The sequence below is a fragment of the Electrophorus electricus genome, chromosome 1, assembly GCF_013358815.1.
Source record: "Electrophorus electricus isolate fEleEle1 chromosome 1, fEleEle1.pri, whole genome shotgun sequence".
NCBI lineage: Eukaryota > Metazoa > Chordata > Actinopteri > Gymnotiformes > Gymnotidae > Electrophorus > Electrophorus electricus.
Genome location: NC_049535.1, coordinates 23672903 through 23697939, shown reverse-complemented (window position 1 = coordinate 23697939; position 25037 = coordinate 23672903). Strand labels below are relative to the sequence as shown.

Here is a 25037-nt window from a genome sequence, read left to right as displayed (position 1 = left end):
TTCCAGTCCTCAACACTGACATTAAATTAAGTTAAATGTGGGATATTTATGTGGGATATTTTAACGTTATCCGATCGCGATCAGAAGTTGTCTTTTTGCACGGCCTGAGAAAACAATTATGTCACTGTAACAATGCATTCGACTACTGGGGGAAGGGAACGATGGTCACTGTGTCATCTGGTAAGATAAAAAACCTTTTCATTATGTTAAGTAAAATTAATTCGCAAAGTAAACATTTAGCCACTTTATTCTAAGACTGCTGGTCATAGCAGCTGTCATTGCGATTGTAAAATTAGTCCATCATTGATTACGTGTGTGGAAAAGAAAAAAAGAAAAAACTCCTCAGGCCTCTCTCAGGTTTTAATTAAATTATAGGTTCAGTTCATATTACTTGTGACCCAGAGCTTAATGTAAAAGAGAGAATAATGCGATAGGCTATAGCAACCATACAACGTGAATGTGAATATTAGAGCAATGCTTTCTATATATTGCCGCGATGTGAAGTTAGCTTGAACACTGTGTAACTGGGCTTTTGACTACTGGGGTCGCGGCACAGTTGTCACCGTTACAAGCGGTAAGTTGCAGCCCAGATTACCGGTTTTGCAAAATGTAATCTTCCAAAATGTTCTTGCAAAATTTTCTAGAAAAAGGTTCAATGCTCTAATGTAGTCCTATATATTCTGACAAAATTTGTAATGTATAACGTTTTGTCAGTTAAATTATTTTGGTTCCATATATAATGATGAGAGATTTTTTAAAAACTTAATAGCTTCAGTTTTGCTTTGTTTGTGTTAATGTTTGTTAATAATGTATTAATGCATACGTATATAATATCTGCATTAGCTGCATTATATATAAAGATTCCTGTGCAATTTAGGAATAGTAAACTTCCCTTTATATTTATTTCTATCCAGAGTTGGGTTAACATCTAATGTTATAGCTAATAATAATAATAATAATAATAATAATAATAATAATAATAATAATAATAATAATAATAATAAATAGGCTATAATATAACAATTATTAATATTATTATTGTTGTTGGCGTTAATGTTAATAAAATGATTGCCCTTCTTCTTCTTCTTCTTCTTCTTCTTCTTCTTAATATTATTATTATTATTATTATTATTATTATTATTACAGATCAGAGAAGGAAAGGAAAGAAATATGAATTATTTATCTAGTCTGCAAAAGTTCACCAACTAATGTTTGCCTATTATTTTAAGTAGTAGTGCTAGTAGGTGGCATTTTGTTAGAGTGTTTCGACCACTTTATTTAATTTTTGTTAAAACAAAAGTTTTAGCATACAATTTAACATAAAACCAGACATACAAAAATAAAATATAAAAATAAAATAACATTGGCATTTATTAGGGTTTTTCTCTTCATTCTGTTTATGAACTATAGTTGAATTTCTCAATTCATTTTTGCAGGAGTGCAAAGCCCACCGGCGTCAATCTTTGGTATGTCACAATGTGGCTCTGGCTCGGATGGATTCCTTACTCTCGGCTGTTTAACATCTGGTTTCTCCCCTGCCGATGCTCTGAAGTTCAAATGGACGGACTCCCAAGGAAAGGAACTTACTGAGTTTACCCAGTATCCGATGGCCGAGACCAGTGGTTCCTACACCTCGGTCAGTCATGTGCAAGTGAAAGCTTCTGACTGGAATACTGAAAAGTCGTTCATGTGCACAGCTGAACATCCGGCAGGATCAAAAACAGAAACCCTTAAAAAAGAAGGTAGGCCAATGCAGAATACCCCATTAACTGAACATAACACAATTTAGAGTCAAATACGCATAAACATTTTGAGTAAAATGTTTAATAGGGAATTCTAAGCTTGTACTCTGAGTGTACTGTTATGTGTGTTATTCCTAAATTGGCATTTGTGGCGTATTAGTAGTAACATTTGGTTTAGCACTTGGTAAGATGTATTTACATTCAAATCACAGTGTGAGCGTTGCAAAAAGGAAAATCTAGCTACATTATCTTATAACCTAATTATTTTCTCTGATACGTTTAGGGTCAATATCTTTTACCAAAAGGTTTTGGCTAGTTGAAGTGGCTAACCAGAATTTGTCCCAAAAGCATATATCGTATCGGAAACATCGTATATAAATAATGATTTCAAAGTGTCAAACCAGCATCGACTTCCTGAGTTCATTCATTTTTTGTGCTCTTTCTGTCAATCTAGAATAAGGCCTGTCCTCTGTTTTTCCCTCTGTTGCTTATTATTTCTTGCTTGCTTGTTGACACAGTATGCACTATAATGTAGGTAGTGTACACTAATGTAGGTAGTATGTACTATAATGTAGGTAGTGTACACTAATGTAGGTAGTGTGTACTATAATGTAGGCAGTGCACACTGCAATGTAGGAGGTATGTACTATAATGCAGGTAGTACACACTGTAATGTAATACAATGTAGGCAGTATGCAGCATCGTTATGCTAAAAGATACAGGAGAAACACTGTACCTCTTGTTGTGAGCTCTAAGTGTTCTTATAAGAAGATTGATCAGGTCAGATTAAATGCAATATATATTTATCTCATATACTGTGGCAACATGATGTGTTTCCCTCTTAATCTGCAACATCTGCTGTGCTAGCTGCTGCATAGATATCTATGTTTGTTTTCCAGTTGTGCCTGACCACCCTGCATCTCTGCTTCTAACATCTCCTACTGAAAAGGAGTTAGAAAATGGAACAGCTACCTTCATCTGCTTAGCCAGTCATTTCTCACCTAAAACATATGAGTTTAAATGGACACTTGATTCTGTGGACGTGAGTACACAGGCCACAGATCTCATGTTAAAAGAGGAAAAAAACAATTTCAGTGCCATAAGCATTTTGAAAATCAAGGCCAACCAATGGATATATTCATCTTCCCCAATTAAATGTGAATTCAAGCAAGACAAATGGACCTTTTCCAGAGAGGCCAAGCATACTGGTACGTATTACATTTTCAGCCTCTTTGTTGTTAGCAGAGCTAGTGTTTTACAAGTCAGTTATGCCATATGACACACAAACTAATTTCGCATTCATTTTGTTCCTGTTCATTCTTCTTTCTAAAATGTTTGTGCCTCTGCCTGTTCCATACAGCTGACTCTTGTGAAAATCCACTTGATATGAATATAGTCGGCCCTTCCATAAAGGACATGCTTGTTAAAAGAGCAGGTGAACTCCAGTGCACTGCTAATGGACCTCAAGGTTTCAAAAACATGAAATGGATTAGTGATGGTAAAGAAATTGCATCAGTCCAGACGAACCCCATGAGTACCGAAGTCACACTCATTACTCCTATCAGTTATGATGACTGGAGCAACGGCACAGCATATACTTGCGAGGTGGAGCACGATCTATTTGCCACCACGCAGTCAAAGAAATACGAACGAAAGAATGGTAGGAGATGGTTTTTCTCTTTCTTTTTTTATTTATTTCTTTACTTAATGGTTTGGATGATGAAGCTCTGTTTAAATGGTATTTTTAGCCAAACCATGAAATACCAGGAAACCAAACATTTAATCACTGATAAAAGTGAATCATTGTATAGGGGTTGTAAACTGCATAGAGGGCTTCTTGCTCATATGTGAACCAAATTCCCATGAAGTGGAAAATACAAGGCAAAGGAAGAAGTAGTGTGTATTTTGACTTACTCTGATCTCATGTTTTCAGGAGGTGACCTTCGGTGCCCCTCAGTTTATCTGCTCGCTCCGCCAGAAAAGAGCCCCGATGAGGAATGGGTGACCCTGACTTGTTATGTGAAAAACTTCTACCCTAAAGAGGTAGTTGTGATTTGGCTTGCTAATGATAAACCAGTGGAAGGAGATAAGGCGAGGACCACTAGTGTGATTGAGAGAGATGGCCACTTTTCAGTTTATAGCCAGCTCCTTGTCCAGGACTGGGAACAAGACTCAGTGGTGTACAGCTGTGTAGTATACCACGAGGCTAATGACCAGACTGTGCGCCTCATAGCCAGAACAACCGACAGTAAATCCAATACACCCACCTTAGTGAATTTCAGCATGAATGTACCCTCAGGCTGCAAAGGAGTTTAGGATGTGTGTTATGTGTCCACTAGTCATGCTTGTTCTTTTGTCATTGTTTTTTGTTGGCCTTTCTGTCTTTTTATTTTCTGTGTTTGTTTTAACAATATCATGTGTTTGTCTTTAAATGTGTCTGATGCTTGGGTTTTCTTGCTTTTTAGGATGATGTTCCATGCAATATTAAACTGAAGCAATAACAATAAAAAGTACTTCAGCATATGTCTTGTGCAGTATATAAATATTGTACTACTTTATTTATATCTGCCCTAGCTAAGCCCAAATAGGTCTTTTAAAATGTGTACTATCACTGCACCTGTACTACCACAAAGCTTAAGGAATGTATGGGAAATGTACACTTTGTACATTTGTGTTGTTGAAGAATTCTAACTTTGCAGCTTATTGCAGGAATGTTTTATTGACTCTAGAAGTAGTTTAATCATCGCCCCTTTAACACAGTTTTTTTAAATGACTAATACTCTCCATAATAATAAAAATATACAATTGTATTAGTTCCACAAGGCAAGGGGGAACTAATTAAGCAAAATAAGCAAATAAGCAAAGAATTAGCTGTACAAAATATGAAATGTACAAAAATCAGCATTTAATGGACTATAATATTAGCCTTACAAAAAAAAACTAGAAAGACAAATTGATGCATTTTCCATCATTTGACCATCTTTATCCATCCAGTATTTTGTTTCCACTAAAATGGAGGCACAAAGTTGCGAACTCCCACTACCCCCACACACACCCATTTTGACAATCTGCTTGTGTGTTTGTGTTTTGTTGCAATTGTCCCGTTTGCTGTTGTTGAGAGATAGTGATTAATAATTACTCATTTCCCATCCCGAGCTTTAATGAATTATTTTAAAAATGTATAATAATTTACATCTACACTGGTTTATCCTTAGCAAGTCAAGATACACAGTGGTAATCTTCTATTATTTTCCCTAACAAGTCAGTTTCACCTATTTCCTGTTCATTTGGTTAATAAATTAACAAAGGGGAATTTGTTGGGCAAACTTGGGATCCAAAGAGAGGGTTGTCAAAGTATAGGATATTACCTGTAAAAAGGATATTCAGAGAGCAATAAAGTATTACAAAAATGCAATATTATATAGAATGTTATATGTTTAACCTATGTTTTAGACAATTTTGTGCTGGCCAATTAACTAATTCAAATTTGGCATAAGTACACCTACAGCATCTCTGCCTTATCACTTGAGAGTAAAAGCTTCATTACATCAAAATAATGACTTGAATATGTGTACATGTGACTGAATAAACCTGAAAGGTGGCACATGATATTTAAATAATTTCCGGTGTGCAGTTCAGCTCTGTAGCCGAATTTTTCTTTACCACTAGAAATAATTGAACTCTTATCTATACCAGTAGGTCCAGGCCATTTTATTCTGTTGTGTTCATTTTTCCTGATTTGTGTTGACATATTACACTCTGAAAAGGAAAAAAATTAACCAAAGAATAACCAATAACGAAAGAAAAAGGTTATTTTGAGCAGAGGTCCTTCATCAGCTGTGCAAGCAAAGGACTTCTGTCTAAAATGTCCTGTTTGTTTCTGAATGTGCTTCATCACAATTTTAAATATCTCTGCATCTTTTATTACCATATACTGCAGTAAATACATCTTCTTCAGATTTATATATATGTGTGTACAATGTTAGTATATGCATACTTCTTAAAGTAAGAGGATGTTTGGACAACAAAAGAGCACTTTGCATGCACAGCTGATGAAAGACCTGTGCTCAAAATAACCTTTTTCTTTGGAAACCTAATGCACTTCACTGAATTGTACTACCTCTACATATTTTATTCAATTCACTGCAGTTAGTCCCTGAAATCATCTTCAGGCAGGAGAACATTTATTTGTAGTGATAGCAAGACTGTGCTCAGAATTATGTGTGTTTTGATTGTTTGCTTGTTTTATATTTATGTGTGTAGTTTTCCCGATAATGCCAGAGATATGCCATATTGAGTTGATGACCACTGATGTGGATGACAGCTGCATGAAGAACACTGCCTTAACCTTTGTAGTTCTTTTTCTCATCACACTGTTCTACAGTATCGCAGCCACAGTTATCAAGGTAAGACAATGTCCATAAAAAGGACACATCTGCATATTTTTGATTTTAAAAAAAGCTTTATTTATTTTTATGCAATGTGTATTAAATTTATAGAAAAAAGGAGAACTTGAGAGAGAGAGATACACTGAAAAAATTCTTAAATTTATTTATTGATTATTTATTTATTCATTAATTCATTCATTGACAGAAAGACATATTTTTATTACAAACGTAAATAGATTTAATTATTTTAAACTTTTGATTACAGGTGAAATGAGCCCAAGAAGTAACCCTGCCTGTCCCTCATCATATAATTTTTACTATTACCTATTACTTTCTGCATATTTTAAATGTGTAAATACTTTGAAAATTTGTCATGTTTTCATGCTTTTGAATTAATAAATCTCTTACAAAATATGTATGTATGCCAAATTTGTTTTTAATGTTAAAAAGGTGAAAATTCTGAACTTTCCTTTCTATTCTTCTCTTTTCTTTTTCATTTTTAAAATTTTTTTAGCAAATACCTTCCTGAGCTTTATTATCCATGTATGCTCTATTTTCTGTAAAGCACTTTATAAACTGTGTTTAAGAAAGTGCTATACAAATGCTACTTCTACTACTACTACTACTACTACTACTACTACTAATAATAATAATAATAATAATAATGATAATAATAATAATAATAATAATAATTATTATTATTATTATTATTAAGGTTCTACTAAATCTATAGTGGGACAAACAGCCTTTAGAAATGTAGATCAAATTTTTGTGTCTAACTGTATAAAACTACAAGGTGAATAAAGCTTAATAATAAGATACCAAGGAACCCACACATGCACAAAAAAGTTAGGACAACAAAAAAGAAAGCTATTGCATAATAGTGGAAACATTGCTTGTAAATGATATACTGAGGCATGCAAATATAGCCCATGTTCCTGTGCAGGTGTGTGTGTCTCTCAGTCTCAGGAGCACAGATGGCCTTTCAGTTCTGCTTTTGGCGACCGTTTTGGGCTTGCAGGCGTAGCTGTTGCTTAATGCTTCCATCCGCTGGTTGCTGTGCTCACTGAAGTGTGCCCTGCACCTCCTTCTCTCTGCACCTGCCAATTTCAGTGGCAACACAAACTCAAAAAACTGCATTCCCACAATAGCTCATATACTGAATCACTATAAGACTGATTTCCATTTTTTGATGAGGTCTAGTGTCCCTGTTCATAAATAGTGTTCATTCCATTATTCATATTAAATATAAACTACCTAAACTCTTAAAAAAAGAAACAGTTTCACTGAATGTTGAACATGTGTAGTCCTGCTATCACTTTGTTTTATCTGTTTTAATCTCATGGTTTATAGCTCAGCGTGTGAACAAGCCCAAAATCACTCTGTTGAGTAAAGAAGATGGTGACCAAGTTCTGCTGCTTTGTTCTGTGGAGGATTTTTATCCCGAACAACTTACAGTAAAATGGTCGACGGATGGGTCAACAGTGGATGTGAATTTGCAAACTCCAGATGTTAAGAAATTACAAAGTATTGGCAAAATGAAGACTTTCACTGAAATAAGCATAGTACGCATTGAGGCAGAGCTGTGGAAAAAAGGCATAGAGTATAAATGTAACGCAGAACACAATTCCCAGGACTTTAGCACAAAACTAAGCATTTGCAAAGGTAAGGTCACAACAACAAACAAAACTTCCCAATTAAATTATCATCAGAACTGCATATTCTTCTACAGTCACTAACTGCAACTTAAACATTCTTTTAATATTTCAGCTCATCCATCTGTCAAGCCACAAATACATCTGGCCAAACCTAATCTCATATCAGTAAAAACAGATCAGCTGGCCACAGCTTCATGTACTGTTGAGTCAGTGTACAATGAGGTACAAGTTTCATGGATTGGGGAAGGAAACAAACAGGATAGTAGTATCTCTGTAGACCAAAAGTATAATCCCAGCAAGAAAATTTATGAAACTATTAGCAAATTCACGCTCCCAGTAACAAAGTGGAAATCCTGGAGTACAGTAACATGTAGAGCTGAACATCAATGCTTCTCCAGTGAGGAAAAGACCATCTATATTGTTGGTAAGTATTTTATGCAATCTCCCATGACAAAATTGAAGGTTTACCCCCACATGCCAAAGCACTTTCTTATACTTGTATTGCCCCTGTGAAGACTTACAATACATTGTGGTGTAATGTCTTCATGTTCCTCAGAGCCTGTACAGTGGAATACTTCTGTACTGATTAGAAGGCCTTTTGCAGACAGTGCTGTGCTGCAGTGTGTGGGAAATGAGCTTCCCTCTGGTGTGCTTACTGTCATACTCCAGTCCAGTGCAACTGAGATCTCTCGTCAGTATGTGGACCTGCCCAAAGACCTGAACACTCTCACCACATACTTCACTGTTCCTGATACATATCAAACCAAAGATCATCGCTTCTCATGTATAGTTTACCAAAACACTAATAAGTGGACATCAGATTCTACTGAATGTATTTTTGGTAAGGAAAGCTTTAATCTCGGCATATTATCTCCATGTCTGTCAGTTTCAAATTTAGGTCTCCTTGACGGATTTTAGCCAGAAAGTCATGCTTTGCTTTTCAGGCTAAAACATCTGAGCTTCTTTCCAGGTGACCCTACTGTGGAACTCTTAATGGTTCCCAGTGTTGGACACCCCACATCAGAACCACAAATATTGCAGTGCATTGGCACTGGATTCAACCCAAAGATTAAATGGCTTGTCAAATCGGTGGAGAAGCATGATGCTACTTCTAAAAGTATGATGCAAGCAGATGGACGTGTAAAAGTGTTCAGTGAAATATCAGTGTCACAGCAAGACTGGAATCAAGGTTCAAAATATACATGTAAAGTTAATGATGAGAAGCTTAAAAAAAAACATGTCGAGAAGAGCACCAATATTTGTGCAGGTATTTAAAGTATGGACTGTATCTCAAAAGTATATATACAGTATTTATATACATACATGTATATATAAAATGATCTGAGTGTGTGTGTATATATATATATATATATATATATATATATATATATATATATATATATATATATATATATATAAAAGTCACAACAACAAACAAAACTTCCCAATTAAATTATCATCAGAACAGCATATTCTTCTACAGTCACTAACTGCAACTTAAACATTCTTTTAATATTTCAGCTCATCCATCTGTCAAACCACAAATACATCTGGCCAAACCTAATCTCATATCAGTAAAAACAGATCAGCTGGTCACAGCTTCATGTACTGTTCAGTCAGTGTACTATGATGTACAAGTTTCATGGTTTGGGGAAGGAAACAAACAGGATAGTAGTATCTCTAAAAACCAGATGTATGAACCCAGCAAGAAAACTTATGAAACTATTAGCAAATTCACGCTCCCAGTAACAAAGTGGAAATCCTGGAGTACAGTAACATGTAGAGCTGAACATCAATGCTTCTCCAGTGAGGGAAAGACCATCTATATTGTTGGTAAGTATTTTATGCAATCTCCCATGACAAAATTGAAGTTTACCCCACATGCCAAAGCACTTTCTTATACTTGTATTGCCCCTGTGAAGACTTACAATACATTGTGGTGTAATGTCTTCATGTTCCTCAGAGCCTGTACAGTGGAATACTTCTGTACTGATTAGAAGGCCTTTTGCAGACAGTGCTGTGCTGCAGTGTGTGGGAAATGAGCTTCCCTCTGGTGTGCTTACTGTCATACTCCAGTCCAGTGCAACTGAGATCTCTCGTCAGTATGTGGACCTGCCCGAAGACCTGAACACTCTCACCACATACTTCACTGTTCCTGACACATATCAAACCAAAGATCATCGCTTCTCATGTATAGTTTACCAAAACATTAATAATAAGTGGACATCAGATTCTACTGAATGTATTTTTGGTAAGGAAAGCTTTAATCTCGGCATATTATCTCCATGTCTGTCAGTTTCAAATTTAGGTCTCCTTGACGGATTTTAGCTAGAAAGTCATGCTTTGCTTTTCAGGCTAAAACATCTGAGCTTCTTTCCAGGTGACCCTACTGTGGAACTCTTAATGGTTCCCAGTGTTGGACACCCCACATCAGAACCACAAATATTGCAGTGCATTGGCACTGGATTCAACCCAAAGATTAAATGGCTTGTCAAATCGGTGGAGAAGCATGATGCTACTTCTAAAAGTATGATGCAAGCAGATGGACGTGTAAAAGTGTTCAGTGAAATATCAGTGTCACAGCAAGACTGGAATCAAGGTTCAAAATATACATGTAAAGTTAATGATGAGAAGCTTAAAAAAAAACATGTCGAGAAGAGCACCAATATTTGTGCAGGTATTTAAAGTATGGACTGTATCTCAAAAGTATATATACAGTATTTATATACATACATGTATATATAAAATGATCTGAGTGTGTGTATATATATATATATATATATATATATATATATATATATATATATATATATATATATAAGGTCACAACAACAAACAAAACTTCCCAATTAAATTATCATCAGAACAGCATATTCTTCTACAGTCACTAACTGCAACTTAAACATTCTTTTAATATTTCAGCTCATCCATCTGTCAAACCACAAATACATCTGGCCAAACCTAATCTCATATCAGTAAAAACAAATCAGCTGGTCACAACTTCATGTACTGTTGAGTCAATGTACTATGATGTACAAGTTTCATGGTTTGGGGAAGGAAACAAACAGGATAGTAGTATCTCTAAAAACCAGATGTATAAACCCAGCAAGAAAACTTATGAAACTATTAGCAAATTCACGCTCCCAGTAACAAAGTGGAAATCCTGGAGTACAGTAACATGTAGAGCTGAACATCAATGCTTCTCCAGTGAGGGAAAGACCATCTATATTGTTGGTAAGTATTTTATGCAATCTCCCATGACAAAATTGAAGTTTACCCCACATGCCAAAGCACTTTCTTATACTTGTATTGCCCCTGTGAAGACTTACAATACATTGTGGTGTAATGTCTTCATGTTCCTCAGAGCCTGTACAGTGGAATACTTCTGTACTGATTAGAAGGCCTTTTGCAGACAGTGCTGTGCTGCAGTGTGTGGGAAATGAGCTTCCCTCTGGTGTGCTTACTGTCATACTCCAGTCCAGTGCAACTGAGATCTCTCGTCAGTATGTGGGACCTGCCGAAGACCTGAACACTCTCACCACATACTTCACTGTTCCTGACACATATCAAACCAAAGATCATCGCTTCTCATGTATAGTTTACCAAAACATTAATAATAAGTGGACATCAGATTCTACTGAATGTATTTTTGGTAAGGAAAGCTTTAATCTCGGCATATTATCTCCATGTCTGTCAGTTTCAAATTTAGGTCTCCTTGACGGATTTTAGCTAGAAAGTCATGCTTTGCTTTTCAGGCTAAAACATCTGAGCTTCTTCCAGGTGACCCTACTGTGGAACTCTTAATGGTTCCCAGTGTTGGACACCCCACATCAGAACCACAAATATTGCAGTGCATTGGCACTGGATTCAACCCAAAGATTAAATGGCTTGTCAAATCGGTGGAGAAGCATGATGCTACTTCTAAAAGTATGATGCAAGCAGATGGACGTGTAAAAGTGTTCAGTGAATATCAGTGTCACAGCAAGACTGGAATCAAGGTTCAAAATATACATGTAAAGTAATGATGAGAAGCTTAAAAAAAAACATGTCGAGAAGAGCACCAGTATTTGTGCAGGTATTTAAAGTATGGACTGTATCTCAAAAGTATATATACAGTATTTATATACATACATGTATATATAAAATGATCTGAGTGTGTGTGTGTGTGTATATATATATATATATATATATATATATATATATATATATATATATATATATTATATAAAATACATGTATGTACCATTTCTTTGACTCCCAGTGACTGCAGCTATGGCTCAGGTCTACCTGTTAGGTCCATCCTTTAATGACATGAGCTCAACGAATCATGTGCATGTGACCTGTCTGGTACTGGCTCACAAGATCGACATCTATGCTGTTACATGGAGAGTAGGCAAGGATGCGGCATCTCAGGGTGTGAACAAACAACCTTCTATAGACCATCATAATGGAACAGAAAGTTTTCAAAGCATTCTAGAGGTCTCAGCTTCAAAATGGAATGCACACACAGTCATTTACTGCGAGGTATCAAATCTGTGCTCCAGTGCAACACAGAGCCTCAACATCTCCAAAGTCAAAGGTAAGAGCTCACATACAATTGACTTTAATGTACAGGAAAGTATGAGTTGTTCAGTTATTATTATTATTATTATTATTATTAAGGTTCTACTAAATCTATAGTGGGACAAACAGCCTTTAGAAATGTAGATCAAAATTTTATGTCTAACTGTATAAAACTACAAGGTGAATGAAGCTTAATAATAAGATACCAAGGAACCCACACATGCACAAAAAAGTTAGGACAACAAAAAAGAAAGCTATTGCATAATAGTGGAAACATTGCTTGTAAATGATATACTGAGGCATGCAAATATAGCCCATGTTCCTGTGCAGGTGTGTGTGTCTCTCAGTCTCAGGAGCACAGATGGCCTTTCAGTTCTGCTTTTGGCGACCGTTTTGGGCTTGCAGGCGTAGCTGTTGCTTAATGCTTCCATCCGCTGGTTGCTGTGCTCACTGGAGTGTGCCCTGCACCTCCTTCTCTCTGCACCTGCCAATTTCAGTGGCAACACAAACTCAAAAAACTGCATTCCCACAATAGCTCATATACTGAATCACTATAAGACTGATTTCCATTTTTTGATGAGGTCTAGTGTCCCTGTTCATAAATAGTGTTCATTCCATTATTCATATTAAATATAAACTACCTAAACTCTTAAAAAAAGAAACAGTTTCACTGAATGTTGAACATGTGTAGTCCTGCTATCACTTTGTTTTATCTGTTTTAATCTCATGGTTTATAGCTCAGTGTGTGAACAAGCCCAAAATCACTCTGTTGAGTAAAGAAGATGGTGACCAAGTTCTGCTGCTTTGTTCTGTGGAGGATATAAGTTGCTCCAGGTACATCTACTGGCTACACATAATACTTTGTTATTCTTATTTCTGCTCCTCAGACCCCAAAAGGCCAACTGTCCAAATCCTTCAACTCAGTGACAGAGATTTGTCAGGACCCCATGAGAAGACCCTGCTGTGCTTGATCTCTAGATTCTACCCAGCTGAGATCTCTGTCTACTGGGACCTGAATGGAATGAAGCTGGAAAAATCTCAGTTTTCCAACAGTCCAGCAGGTGCACACTCTGTGGGCCCAGATTTCACCATGCACAGCACACTGACATTACCAGAATCAGGACACGAGAATGACACTTACTCTTGCATAGTCAGCCACCAGTCATCAGAAACACCAATAGTCAGCAGGCTGGACAACATATATGGTAGGTGAAATGTTTCATCCCAGCAATTGCTTCATTTATTAGCCTTCTAAATGAAGTTTTGTTTCCGAACAAGTATGCGCTACAATACAGGCAATGTGTGTCTAATGTAACTGACTTGGCATTAATTAATTCTTTGTTTTATCTACTACTCCTCTGTCCCTGTCTCCCACCTAGCCTCAGTGGTCAAATCTGCACCCACTGTGGACCTCCTGCGGCACTCTGATGAGTTGGTGTGTCTGGTGTCCAAATACAGCCCATCTGCCATTAACATCACCTGGCTCAAAGGTAGTGAGGTCGTGCAGCACAACAGGCCTCTTCCTGCCAAGGACGCCACAGGGAAATTCATGGTTCAGAGCCGTCTGCAACTTCGTGCTACTGATTGGAAGGCAGAAACTACATACACTTGCCAGGTTGACCACATAACTGGCACTGTTATTCACAGGATCTCTAAAGAAGGTGATTGTCTAGCCCCTAAGCATCTTTTCAAAGTAGTACTGGACTTCCATTAAAAGCGCTAACCTATTTCACCCTGACTATTTATTTATAAAGCATGTTTTTTTTTAATCAGTTTTGGAACAAGAATATAAAAAATATTGAATGAAACAGTATTGAAGTAATTGCAAACTCTAAAAGAAATTCATCATCAAATGATTTCCATTGAATATGGAAAACTTCGCGACTGATAGGAATATATGACTAAAGACTAATATAGCTGTACCTAATTACATAATGAAAAGTTAAAGCCATTTGTCTCACCCGATAACAGGTACTTTCTACTTTCTTAATTGTATGCATAAGAGGTTTGGAAAGGGCATTGACCTATAGATTTTCTATAGGTACAACATTTCCTCAAATGTTCTTTAATGTTTCAGAATTTTTTCAAGAAAGTATATATTTTGATGACAACCTGTTTCAAGCTGTCAATCTGGATATTTCTGAAGAAACCTGGAAGACAGCCTGTACGTTCATTGCACTCTTTGTCATCTCCCTCATTTATGGGTTCTTGGTCACACTAGTTAAAGTAAAGTAAAGGTCTCATGATTAGTAATAATATTTTGGGCATATTTCTTTAAGTATTATATTAAGCAAAGCCTTTTAATAAAATACATTAGTGCAACATACAAATAAAATGTCTAGTCTTAATACATAAAAGATAAAAAAAACTCTTTAAAAAAGAACAAATCAAAAAAAATAATAAACTCAAATATCTTACTGTTTGATCCTGCAGATGGAATATTCAGTTAATGGCTTTGGAATTACTGGCTCTGTTTTATGTTTTTCGCAATTTACTTACTTTATTCTAAATGTATGCTGTCTCATTCAAATAAAACTGATTTGTTAAAAATGATATATAGGTGACTTTTTATTTTAGAAGTGTCATTAAGCCATCATCATCATCATCATCATCATCATCATCATCATCATCATTTTGCAGTAAAAGCAGCAGTAATACCATGTTGATTTGTTGTAAGCAACCTTTTTAAAGGCATTTGCGAGAAGTGCTTGTTATATTATATGACCATAAGATGGAGACACAGCTCAAGATGATGGCGATACAGCTCTAAGGCTTCGAATGCATGTTGAGGTCAGCAGTAACGGCAAAGCACGCTGTTTTCATGAAACTCACGAAGATTCACGAAAAGGTTGACTGCTACCTAATAGACGTGATAACAAGCATAATTTAACATAGATTGTCATAGATTTGGGTTTTTTGTTTGGTTGCTTTTTGTTTTGCTATATTTTATGTTTGTTTTAGTAATGAAAAAACACCATTATCAATACACGCAGATTAATTCCGGTTTCATGGGTTTATAGCTAAACCATTAAGATTAAAAAATCTATCGGCAAAATCACACAAACGCGAAGCCGCTGAGGCTCCAGTCCACTGTGTGGCAGTGCACGTACTCAAACCACCAAAACAACGGCGAGAAGGACGGGGATTGTGTCGTACGAGACGTTTATGTTGTAGTCAGTTCTGTGCATATTTTAAGATTTTTTCGTGGTTGTTGATTTTATTTTTAGTTTAACTTATGGATTCTCGAAAACAAATATCGTTTTTGGTTTTTGAGTAAATGAACACTTTTATTACATAAACAGGTTAGCTTGCTGACAACATAGCTAAAGCATTTCGCAGCTAAGCTAGCTAGCGAGCGTCATCTTACATGTGCAGTTACTAATCAAGGGACGGCGGGTGAGTTCAGCTGAGCTAAACTTTATGTTCAGGTTCATTTTAAACAGTCTGCGTGGTGTGTGTGTGTATTTGGGGGTTTTTAGTCCGGGAGGAGCTGCTATTTAAAAGTCCCTACAGAAGAAATAAAAGGTAAGTTTTGATAGTCTGGTAATGATAAAACGTCAACTCGCGTGACGTTATCGTTGCTTAGTTGCTACTAATTTAGCAAATATCGTGCCGACTAATTAGCTAAGCGATATCTGTAAGAACCATTTAGAACCAGTTCGCTGTGAGGTGTAATGGAGTAATACTTGTGAAATCCCTCAGATTGCAAACGGAGCTAAACTTACATTTGAAGGAAGGACGTCTACAATTATGGCATCATTGGTAATGTACATATTACAATTTATGATTTTCTAAAGCTTCAGTGACATCTTTTTTTTTTTAAATACTAAACATTTTTCCTGTGCTGCATGTGACGTCTACATTCATCAGCCCTCACTTTGTTTACTATGTGTGTACATTTGTACATTTACACACCAAGCTGTCAAACCAGCCACGGGTTCAACTTAATATCTTAGAGCAAGGAGCTAGCAATACCAAGGTTCAGCTCCAAGAGAGAATAAATATATGTAAATTGCTCAGGATAAGAGTATCTGCTGTAAATGTAATCTCTAATTGTCATGTTCATTTGTGTCCTAGGGGACAAGCAGTTCCTCCTCAACAGAGTATATTGTCAGAGTTCCCAAGTAAGTATATCTATAAGACCGTATTTAAACCTGACTTGCAATGTGGATTCTTGGAATAAATGGACATTAATAGGCAGATGGGCAGATATAAAAGATATAAAAGCACAGAGACGGATCATAATCAAAAGTATTGTGTCACCTATTGGTGTATAGTGTTTATATATGTATGTGTTTGTGTGTGTGTATATATAATATAACAAAAAATATATACACAGAGTGAAATGTATTTGTTTTTTCCCTAGTCTCACCCTTCCAGTGGGTGGTTGTAGCTTTTATTTTAATCACATTTTTTTCAAGCTTATACCAAAGGCCTGGGAGGTTGAGGGTGTGCTGCAATGTTCCTAGGATTGTGCTCTCCTGGACTGAGATTTCTGTTATTCCTGGGATTTGATGGAGCCATTCCTCCAACTTGATGTCACAGCCCCAAGTTAATCTTCTGCATTTTATCTGTTTGTTTTTTCAGTTCCTGGTATTTGTCCAGGTTTTCATATTCCTTCCTTTGGATGTTTCTATCACTTGGGATTGCCACGACTATTACCACTGCTGTTTTATGCATATTGCTTACTGTCTGATTGGTTAGACAATACTTCTGTCTGGATCTGGAGGACCCACAGGATCTTATCCTTGTTGTTCTCTGTGGTTCCACCCATTTGGACGGGGGGGTGTCCTGTTCATATGACTTGCCTATGTTCCTGTTATATGATCCCAACCACTGGGTTGTCTCTCAGTGTATGTTTCCCCTGCCTGCATCTTGCATCCAGCTTCTAGGTACTGCATCATCTCAGAGGCTCCTTTGCACAGCCTGCATCTCAGGTTGTCTCTGGTGTGATGCACCATATTTCGATTGACCTACTGCTTGATTGTGCTGCCATGATTTGTGCCTCTGTGTTATCCTTCAGTCTTGCATTTTGCAGCCATTGGTAGGATTGTCTTATGCCAGCCACCTCTGCTATCTGGTGGTACATTTCTTGGAGCGGCGTATCCTGTCATGATGCCTCTTCTGCCTCCATGGTGACCACATTCTCCATCTGAATGAGACACTCCCTCATCAGTTCATAATTTGGGAACACTTGCTTGGAAATACTCCTGGCTGTATCGTCTCACCCTGGACAGTGGATCGTCCACATTGTAGGCTCTTTCATCCCTCCTTCCGGCTGGCATACTGCCCATGGTTGTTGTATTTTGGGTGGAGTAAAACATACATAAGGTTTCCAGAGAAACAGGATGTTTCAGAGGAAAATGCAAGTAAAATGCACAGCTAATGAAGGACCACTGTCCAAAACATCCTGTTTCTCTAGAGATTTTGACTCTATTTCTATATTTCTTTTTGACAGTAAACTGCACTTACTCACTTTGTAATCTTCAAATGTATTGTAAGAATATATCTATTTAAATTAATGGATATAACTGCATAGATTTAGATTTTTTTTTTAATTTGTGATTTGTCCATCATGTGAATTAAGAATTTTTTTTTTTTTAAAAGAGCCACTATATGCATAATGTGAAAATGTAGAGTTTGTATTCAGTGCATGAGTAGTTCTGACACACACTTTTTTCTCTGTGCTGAACAGAAATACCTGTAAGAGATACAACATCATGGCTTTTAATGCTGGTGACAAAGTCAATTGCTCCACATGGTCTCAGGTAACCAGACATGGTTGAAAGGTGGTATAAACTGCTTTTGTTCCTGAGTGAGCTGTTTCTTCAGTCTCTCACACCTCACATTCCAATGTGGTTGATTCCCCCCCCCCCCCATATAGCTCTTACTTGCTTTTTCCCCTCTTTCCCTACAATGCTTATGGTTGAAACACTTTGTCCTGAAAAGGCGCGCATGGAGCGAGACCTGAGCAACCGTCGGATGTACGGGGAGGAGGAGACCCCGGAGGGTGCTGCTGGCAGTGAGTTTGGCAAGAAGCAGCGGGAGGAGGCACGCAGGAAAAAGTTTGGCATCATTACCCGTGAGTTCAAGGTCGAGGACCAGCCTTGGATCCTAAAAGTGAATGGCAAGGCAGGAAGAAGGTACCCTGCAATCACGCAAGAACAATAAACAATAGCAGTAGTACTCTGGTAATAATACTCAAGCAGTAGGAATCTGGTAGTAATACACACACTTGTCATCAGGTTTAAGGGCCAAAAGAAGGGAGGCGTGACAGAGAATGCCTCCTACTACATCTTCACACAGTGCGCCGATGGGGCCTTCGAGGCATTCCCCGTGCATGGCTGGTACAACTTCACCCCGCTGGCCAAGCACCGCACCCTTACAGCCGAGGAGGCTGAGGAAGAGTGGGGCAGGTGAGTATCCAGCAGTCGAGTACACTCCTGTCCGAAATTCATGCCATCAGCAGCTATAACCATATGTTATTAACATTGTTTTAAAATTTCCCATTGCCTCTTCTGTCCTGTCCTCTTCTGGCGTCTAGGAGGAACAAAGTGGTGAACCACTTCAGCATCATGTTGCAGCGGCGGTTGAGGGAGCAGGAGCATGGCGAGGACGAGGAGGAGGAGGGTGAGAAGGGAGGCAAGAAGAAGAAGAAAAAGAAAGGAGGAGGCAGAGGGGGCGACCTGCGCATCCACGACTTGGATGACGATCTGGAGATGAGCAGTGACGAGAGTGAAAGCAGCGCAGGGGAGGGTGAGCACGGCAGCTGTTACCTTCTTGGGTCGAGGGATTCGGTGGGTGGCAGTTGTGGAGGTCAGCTAATCTCGGAGGCGTTGTCCCCTCACTGTTTGCAGATGGGGAGGGGAAATCAAAGAGTAAGAAGGAGAGCAGCACCAAAGGGAAAGGTAAAAAGAAGAAAAAGAGGAAGGGAAGTGAGCAGGAGGGTGTGGAGGACAGTGACGATGGTGACTTCGAGGGTCTGGAAGTGGACTATATGTCTGACGAGAGCAGGTAACAGCAGAACCCTGGCTACTCATACAAGCTCCTGGATATGTTATGAATCATAGAAAAGTAGAAGACTCTTGGTGCAATTGTGCTGAAAATGAACAGCCCAAAGGTGCTAGCAAGGAAATAACATGTTCACGCTGGCTGACTGGAACTTTTTTTTTTGGTATATTTCCATCGCTTCACTAGCTGGGCTCTAAGACCCAGTTTACCGCTTGCCTCCGCCTCTTGTACCACTCCACTAAAGTATACCATTGCTGGTGAATTGGCCATGTGCCAACCCAGAGTTTCTTATCAAATTTCTTTAATCTGGATTGCTATCTTTTAACCTGATCCTCTTTAACCTGATTTTGAATTGGTTCCAGTTCTGAGGAGGAGGAACCAGAGAAGGCCAAGCCCAACAAAGGAGATGACGTCCCTAAAGGTCAGAAATCAAGAAGTCTGTTCAACCTTGACCCTTGTTTCTGGATGCACCCCGTTACTCTGACTGTGCAGACGGTGATCAGCAAAGCACTGTCCAACTTTCAGGCATCGACGAGGCGTCGGAGAGTGAGGAAGAAAGCGAGGAAGAAAACAAGAATGAGGAAGATGGCAAAGAGGAGGAGGAAGATGATGATGGGAAGAAGACACCTGTACAGATGGAAAAAAAAAAAAAGAAAGGTGTGTAATGGCCCCTTTCTTGACTCCTGGCTGTCTGCATGCCATTGCTTTTTGTCGAGCCATAGTAGGTCAGCTGAAAAATGGCCATTCATGGTGAAACGTGCTTGGAGCATCAGTGCGTAGGTCATGGTTTTTTTGCTTTTTCCTCATTGCTGTGCAGTGGGTAGAAAGATGAGATTTGCTAATGTCTTGCAGATAGCAGTGGAGAGTCTGAGAGCTCTGACGACAGCGACATTGAAGGAGAGACAGCCTCTGCACTTTTCATGGCAGTAAGGGCGTGTGTGTGTAGGGGTTTGGACTAGTGGGATGTGTGTATGAGGGGGAGTATTAGAAACATAGGTGTGTGCTTTATCCTCCGCCACCTCATGCAGAAGAAGCGCACCCCTCCTAAGCGAGGCGGCCGAGGCTCTGGCGGGAGTTCCAGGGCAGGCAGCCGCCCCGGAACGCCCTCCATCGACAACGCCGCCACATCCAACACCTTGCGCGCTGCTGCCAGCAAACTGGAGCAAGGTACATGCGTGAAAATTTACATGGTTTCAACACGGCCAATGGCATTTTTGCCAGGTTGCTTTTGGTCAGTTAATTTTCCTCCTATTGGTTGTTTCTTCTTCTTGTGTGACTTCCATGGTCCCTCTTCTGTGCTTGTGCTGTGCTGCTTCAGGCAAGCGCCAGGCTGCTGCATCCAGCTCAGAGGCTCCAGCTGCAAAGAGGTTGAAGATGGAGCCGAGTTCTCAGAGCCCCTCGGGGAAGAGCACGCCCCAGCCAGCGTCAGGCAAATCCACACCCAGTTCCAGGTACTCCACCTGTTCGCTGCCTCCCTGTTGCCATATGCCTGGCCACCCTCACAGCTTGGCCTCACCTGCTCACTTTTTGCCTACAGCGACGTGCAGCTTACTGAAGAGGCTGTGAAGCGCTACCTGATCCGGAAGCCTATGACCACCAAGGATCTGCTGAAGAAATTCCAGACCAAGCGCACAGGCCTGAGCAGCGAACAGACAGTCAACGTGCTCGCCCAGATCCTCAAAAAGCTCAACCCAGAGAGGAAGAACATCAATGACAAGATGCACTTCTACCTCACAGAGTGAAGCAGCCCAGGGATACGGATCCTTGTGCTCATGCTCAGGGGAGCCTGCCTCATTCCTGGGTCCTTTCTTTCATGAGCACTTGTTTGTCTCATAAGTGGTGTGGACACATAGCATCTTTTTTTATTTGGTGTCTGAAGAGTCCTAAGAAAGGACACGTACTGGAGAGGGGGAAAGGGAAGATCAGTGCTTCTTAAACATACTCCTGGAGACCCTCTGTAGTACACCTTTTTGTTTGTTTTCCCATCATTCAGTACAACTCAGTGCTTTATAATAAGCTGACATGGTGTTTGTGTGAGAGTAGGAAAGATACCATAATATGTAGAATAAGGGATGTGTAGGAACAGGATCAGGAACCACTGAAACAGCCTGAACATGTAAAGAATGTATTTCAAAAAAGTAAAATGTGGATCTTGCTGAAGAGTGAGTTAAACCTGAGCGTAACCAAATGCATGATCCGTTTACACAGGCCTAGGAATAAGGGGTGACGACCTGAGAGATGGGATTAAAGCAGAAGTATTTGTATTGTATTTTGGTTCAAATTGTCACAGTTTTCACTTGTTCACAACTGGTAATAAAATGTTCATTATTTATGAGTAAGTCATCTGTGATCTCTACAATGTGTCAAATGTAAGCATACACTTGAGGTATACGAACATTCTCCCTTGAATGACTTGGAATTTCAAAGTGTAGTGTGAGATTAGAAAAATCAGCGGTCATATTAGGTCATCACACATGGGGCGGTGGGGGGAGACTAGGTTTTTTTCCACTGCAGTCAGTGCACTTCACTGGTATACACAGAGTGGCATCCCAAGTGGAGCTGCAGCTGCGGAACCTCCTCCTCCTCATTTAAATGGGAAGATTCCGGCATATGACGGAGATACGGCGGTGGCGTGGCACTCTGTGTCCAGAGAAAAACGAGTCCTCATCCTTCAAGATCTCGTGGGTGAATTTAAACCGTACATCGTCCCTGAGAGCACAAGGAGAACAACATTTAGAATATGTTCTGCTTCTAGGTGCAGTACAGCCTCTTGACAAAGCCAACACTATGTTAATTGATGCAAAACAAAGCTAGAAGAGAAATGGCAGTCACATTTTTGGCATTCCATAAACCAGACAGTGGGGTAGATATTAAGTTTAAAGAAAGTGGAAATAAAGAGGAAATAAATCTAGCTTCGTACCTTAGTATATATAGAGAGCGACGACTTAAAAACAAATCCACCCAATCTGCTGTTCTCTCTTCCCGGACCAGTCGCATGACACTATCAGATAAAAGGCTGAGTCCAGCGATAGTGCTACCACAGAACTGGAGAGAGACAAAGCAGCAAATAAATCGGTCTATTTAAAAGAAGATAAAAGCTTACCAACAAGAGCAGATGAGATGAGTCACACCTTCACACTGTCAACATGGGGTTTGATGTAGCCCGTCTTGTCAAGGTCCAAGACATGGACAGGCCCAAGTAAGGGACTGCCTGCTTGAAAAGCAATGGCTCTAACCCGAGCCAGTACTCCCGCACACACGCTGCCCCACTGCAGCCGTTCTGTCTCCCTGTAACCATGAATGGCCTAAGTGGCCAATTAAACCGCATAAAAGTAATAAGTTTTTCATATAACTGAATGACTGAACTCTACAAGTTAAGCAAGACTTTTAAAGGGTTGAAAAAATCATGTATATTTTACAAATAGTCAAACCCAATACTGGTACTTTCTTGCATGTTAAGAACTTATCCAGCGTTAGCTATCCTATCTGACTGCAATACAAAAGTTCTCAAACCAAGGAGGCATCCATGCTAGCTACAGCCACCAGAATTTCTGTAAAGAGGTCTAGTAGGTAGCGCCTAGTATGCATTTAATATATGCAATTTGTTTTCTGTGGGAAAAAAAAAGAATCGTTCTTTCTCTACGCTAGCTATCTACGCTAGCTATCCTAGTTAACCCTGTTGTAAAGGTTACGTACGTCATCCCAATGGTTGAATTCATATTTCTTTTTCTTTAGTCCGAGCTCTACTTCTTTGAAAAGAGCATGTTCCTCTTCGTCGGTAATAAAGTTTTCCTTAATTTCAACGTGTCCGCGCACTGTTTCTAAAACGTCAACAGATGAACCACACAACCAGCTAAAATCTCCTTTAATTTCATTTCGTAAAGGTGAATTGTCCGACGCATATCTAAAACAAATGATCGGCCATAGTTGCGATGTCCTATGGAATTGTTTCAACACTCCAGTTAGAATGATCATACTTCTGTATGTATGAAAACGGATATAAAATAATAAAATATGCTATTTATTTAAGCTAACATTAACTAGGTATGTAAAACAAAATTTCTTTGCCGTTCAATACGGACCTTGTCGACGCCATTTTTGAAATTGCGAAGAATTGTGGGAATTGGAGTTTCTTATTCTGCTGCTTTTTCTTTCTTTTTTTTTTTCCTTTTTTTTTTTTTTTTTGACGGCTGGCAAACCGACGGCAGAAAAGTACATTGTCGCCACGTACTCTGAGCATACTCTCTATATTAACCTAAATCTTCCAACTATGAACCACCTTAACTTGCACTGTTTCATTGCATGGCTATGAAATAATAAAATAAGGTAATGTAGGACACATTGCTATCCATCCAGCAGGAGCAACACGCCCACTCCTGCTCAGAACCGCACCACACACCTGACACGGTCCCAATCAACCGCATATTAACCTTATTCACCCGTTCCTTAGTTTTCTCTTTCGCTATTTAAGTCCTCGGGTCCCTGAAGTCAGCGCTGCACATTAGCGGACCAAAGAGACACGCGTTTTGGCACAGCTCCACTACACTGATCGAAGCCAAACGCCTGTTTAGTTTACCCTTGTCGCTGCATTGCAGCTAACCGTTTTTTGATGGAAAATAAAGAGGATTTTACTCCAGTCTCACCTCTTGCTCCCCCTGTGCCACCACCGTCACCATTTCAAAATAAATCTGAACATTTCAACTAGGATATATATAACCATGGAAAATCTGAAAAAAGGAAAGCCTCAAAGTGAAAATGGAAATATGACTTATTGCCAAGGTTTCTGCTTTGTCATGAATGTAGAAAATGGCTTCTTTGGTTTTTTACATTTTTTTCTAAAACTGAAGTATTAGGTCATAAAGCGAAACATTGTTTTTTGGACAAAACTACTATATGCAAATGTTTTACACAAAGGCAAGCTTCACAATAAAACAGGCCGTTCCTCTTCCCAGTTCATTACTCTGCTTGATTTTGTGTGAGAAGAGTGAACTTTTGCTTGTTCTGCCAACAGTTTGAACCTTGCGTGAAAAGGAGTCGAAGCCATTCTCAAGCACATATGTATGTGCTCAGTTGGTGTGTCTGGACTGTTATGTATGTTTGATGATGTTTGTGTAGAAAGCATTCAGAACTATATGTGGAGCCAAACATAAGGGTGTGAAGTGCAGCCTTGGAAAGAGAGGGGGAAATATTCTTGAATAGGCAGAAAATCTGGCTGAGATCAAATATGTGCCCTTTTGAAAGTTTGTTTTGCCTCATTTGAGAATACTGCAACATCTTTGATAAGTGATGGGTTTTGTACCAGTAGGAGGACCTGGTGTCCAAAAATAAAGCAGTCAAAGCAACCACTGAGGAAACATTTCTTTCACCCTCAATCTGTTGCTTCACTGTTGAAAAGTGTGCACACTCTGGAACATTTCCAGTTTTCTCTAGGAGTAATTCAGATACACTGACATGCAGTCAGCATGTGAGGAAAACCATTTAATTCAGAGTTTGTTCATCTGCATGTGTGTTCAGTATGACATTCTGGGCAGTCAAGGTTCTACAGGAAGGTGGTACTATGTGTATTTTTCAAAGGTCAATACAGTGGGGGGATACTTTACAGGACAGGACAGAAGAGAAGTGTTGTATATAGGGCCATTATATGGTGGAAAAAAACATTAGGACAATTCTAAGGG

General features: G+C 38.9%; 3 protein-coding genes across 5 annotated transcripts; 2 read left to right on the top strand and 1 right to left on the bottom strand.

Annotated features, from left to right (window-relative positions):
- Positions 1-161: 161 nt before the first annotated feature.
- Positions 162-14904, top strand: LOC113586743. The gene is made up of 19 exons (XM_035524252.1): positions 162-180; positions 518-574; positions 1437-1742; positions 2642-2950; positions 3103-3402; positions 3676-4052; positions 7438-7795; positions 7901-8212; positions 8345-8629; positions 8759-9055; positions 9310-9621; positions 9752-10039; positions 10169-10465; positions 10711-11022; positions 11153-11380; positions 12050-12367; positions 13239-13556; positions 13731-14012; positions 14429-14904. Exons 1-19 carry the CDS (start codon positions 162-164, stop codon positions 14584-14586), a joined length of 5133 nt encoding a protein of 1710 aa, XP_035380145.1. The 3' UTR covers positions 14587-14904.
- Positions 14905-15466: 562 nt separating this feature from the next.
- Positions 15467-21697, top strand: gtf2f1 (general transcription factor IIF, polypeptide 1). Of its 2 annotated transcripts, none has more exons than XR_003411649.2 (14): positions 15467-15876; positions 16054-16113; positions 16429-16475; positions 18047-18119; positions 18301-18494; positions 18597-18767; positions 18896-19107; positions 19209-19365; positions 19725-19783; positions 19888-20019; positions 20215-20288; positions 20359-20529; positions 20681-20813; positions 20900-20992. XR_003411649.2 is itself a non-coding variant. In XM_027025098.2 (14 exons), the coding sequence occupies exons 2-14, from the start codon at positions 16102-16104 to the stop codon at positions 21102-21104; spliced, it is 1608 nt and encodes a 535-aa protein (XP_026880899.1). In that variant the 5' UTR covers positions 15467-15876; positions 16054-16101; the 3' UTR covers positions 21105-21697. The 2 variants fall into 2 exon arrangements, 1 of the variants encoding a protein (XP_026880899.1); XM_027025098.2 differs by having other exon boundaries at positions 20391-20529; positions 20900-21697.
- On the bottom strand, positions 21602-23463 carry alkbh7 (alkB homolog 7). 2 transcript variants are annotated; one of them, XM_027025100.2, is made up of 4 exons: positions 23059-23463; positions 22494-22667; positions 22283-22407; positions 21602-22071 (listed from the first exon to the last, which is right to left on the bottom strand). In XM_027025100.2, the coding sequence occupies exons 1-4, from the start codon at positions 23335-23337 to the stop codon at positions 21951-21953; spliced, it is 699 nt and encodes a 232-aa protein (XP_026880901.2). In that variant the 5' UTR covers positions 23338-23463; the 3' UTR covers positions 21602-21950. The 2 variants fall into 2 exon arrangements, with proteins under 2 accessions (XP_026880901.2, XP_026880902.2); XM_027025101.2 differs by having other exon boundaries at positions 22494-22650; positions 23059-23147.
- Between the last annotated feature and the right edge of the window lie 1574 nt (positions 23464-25037).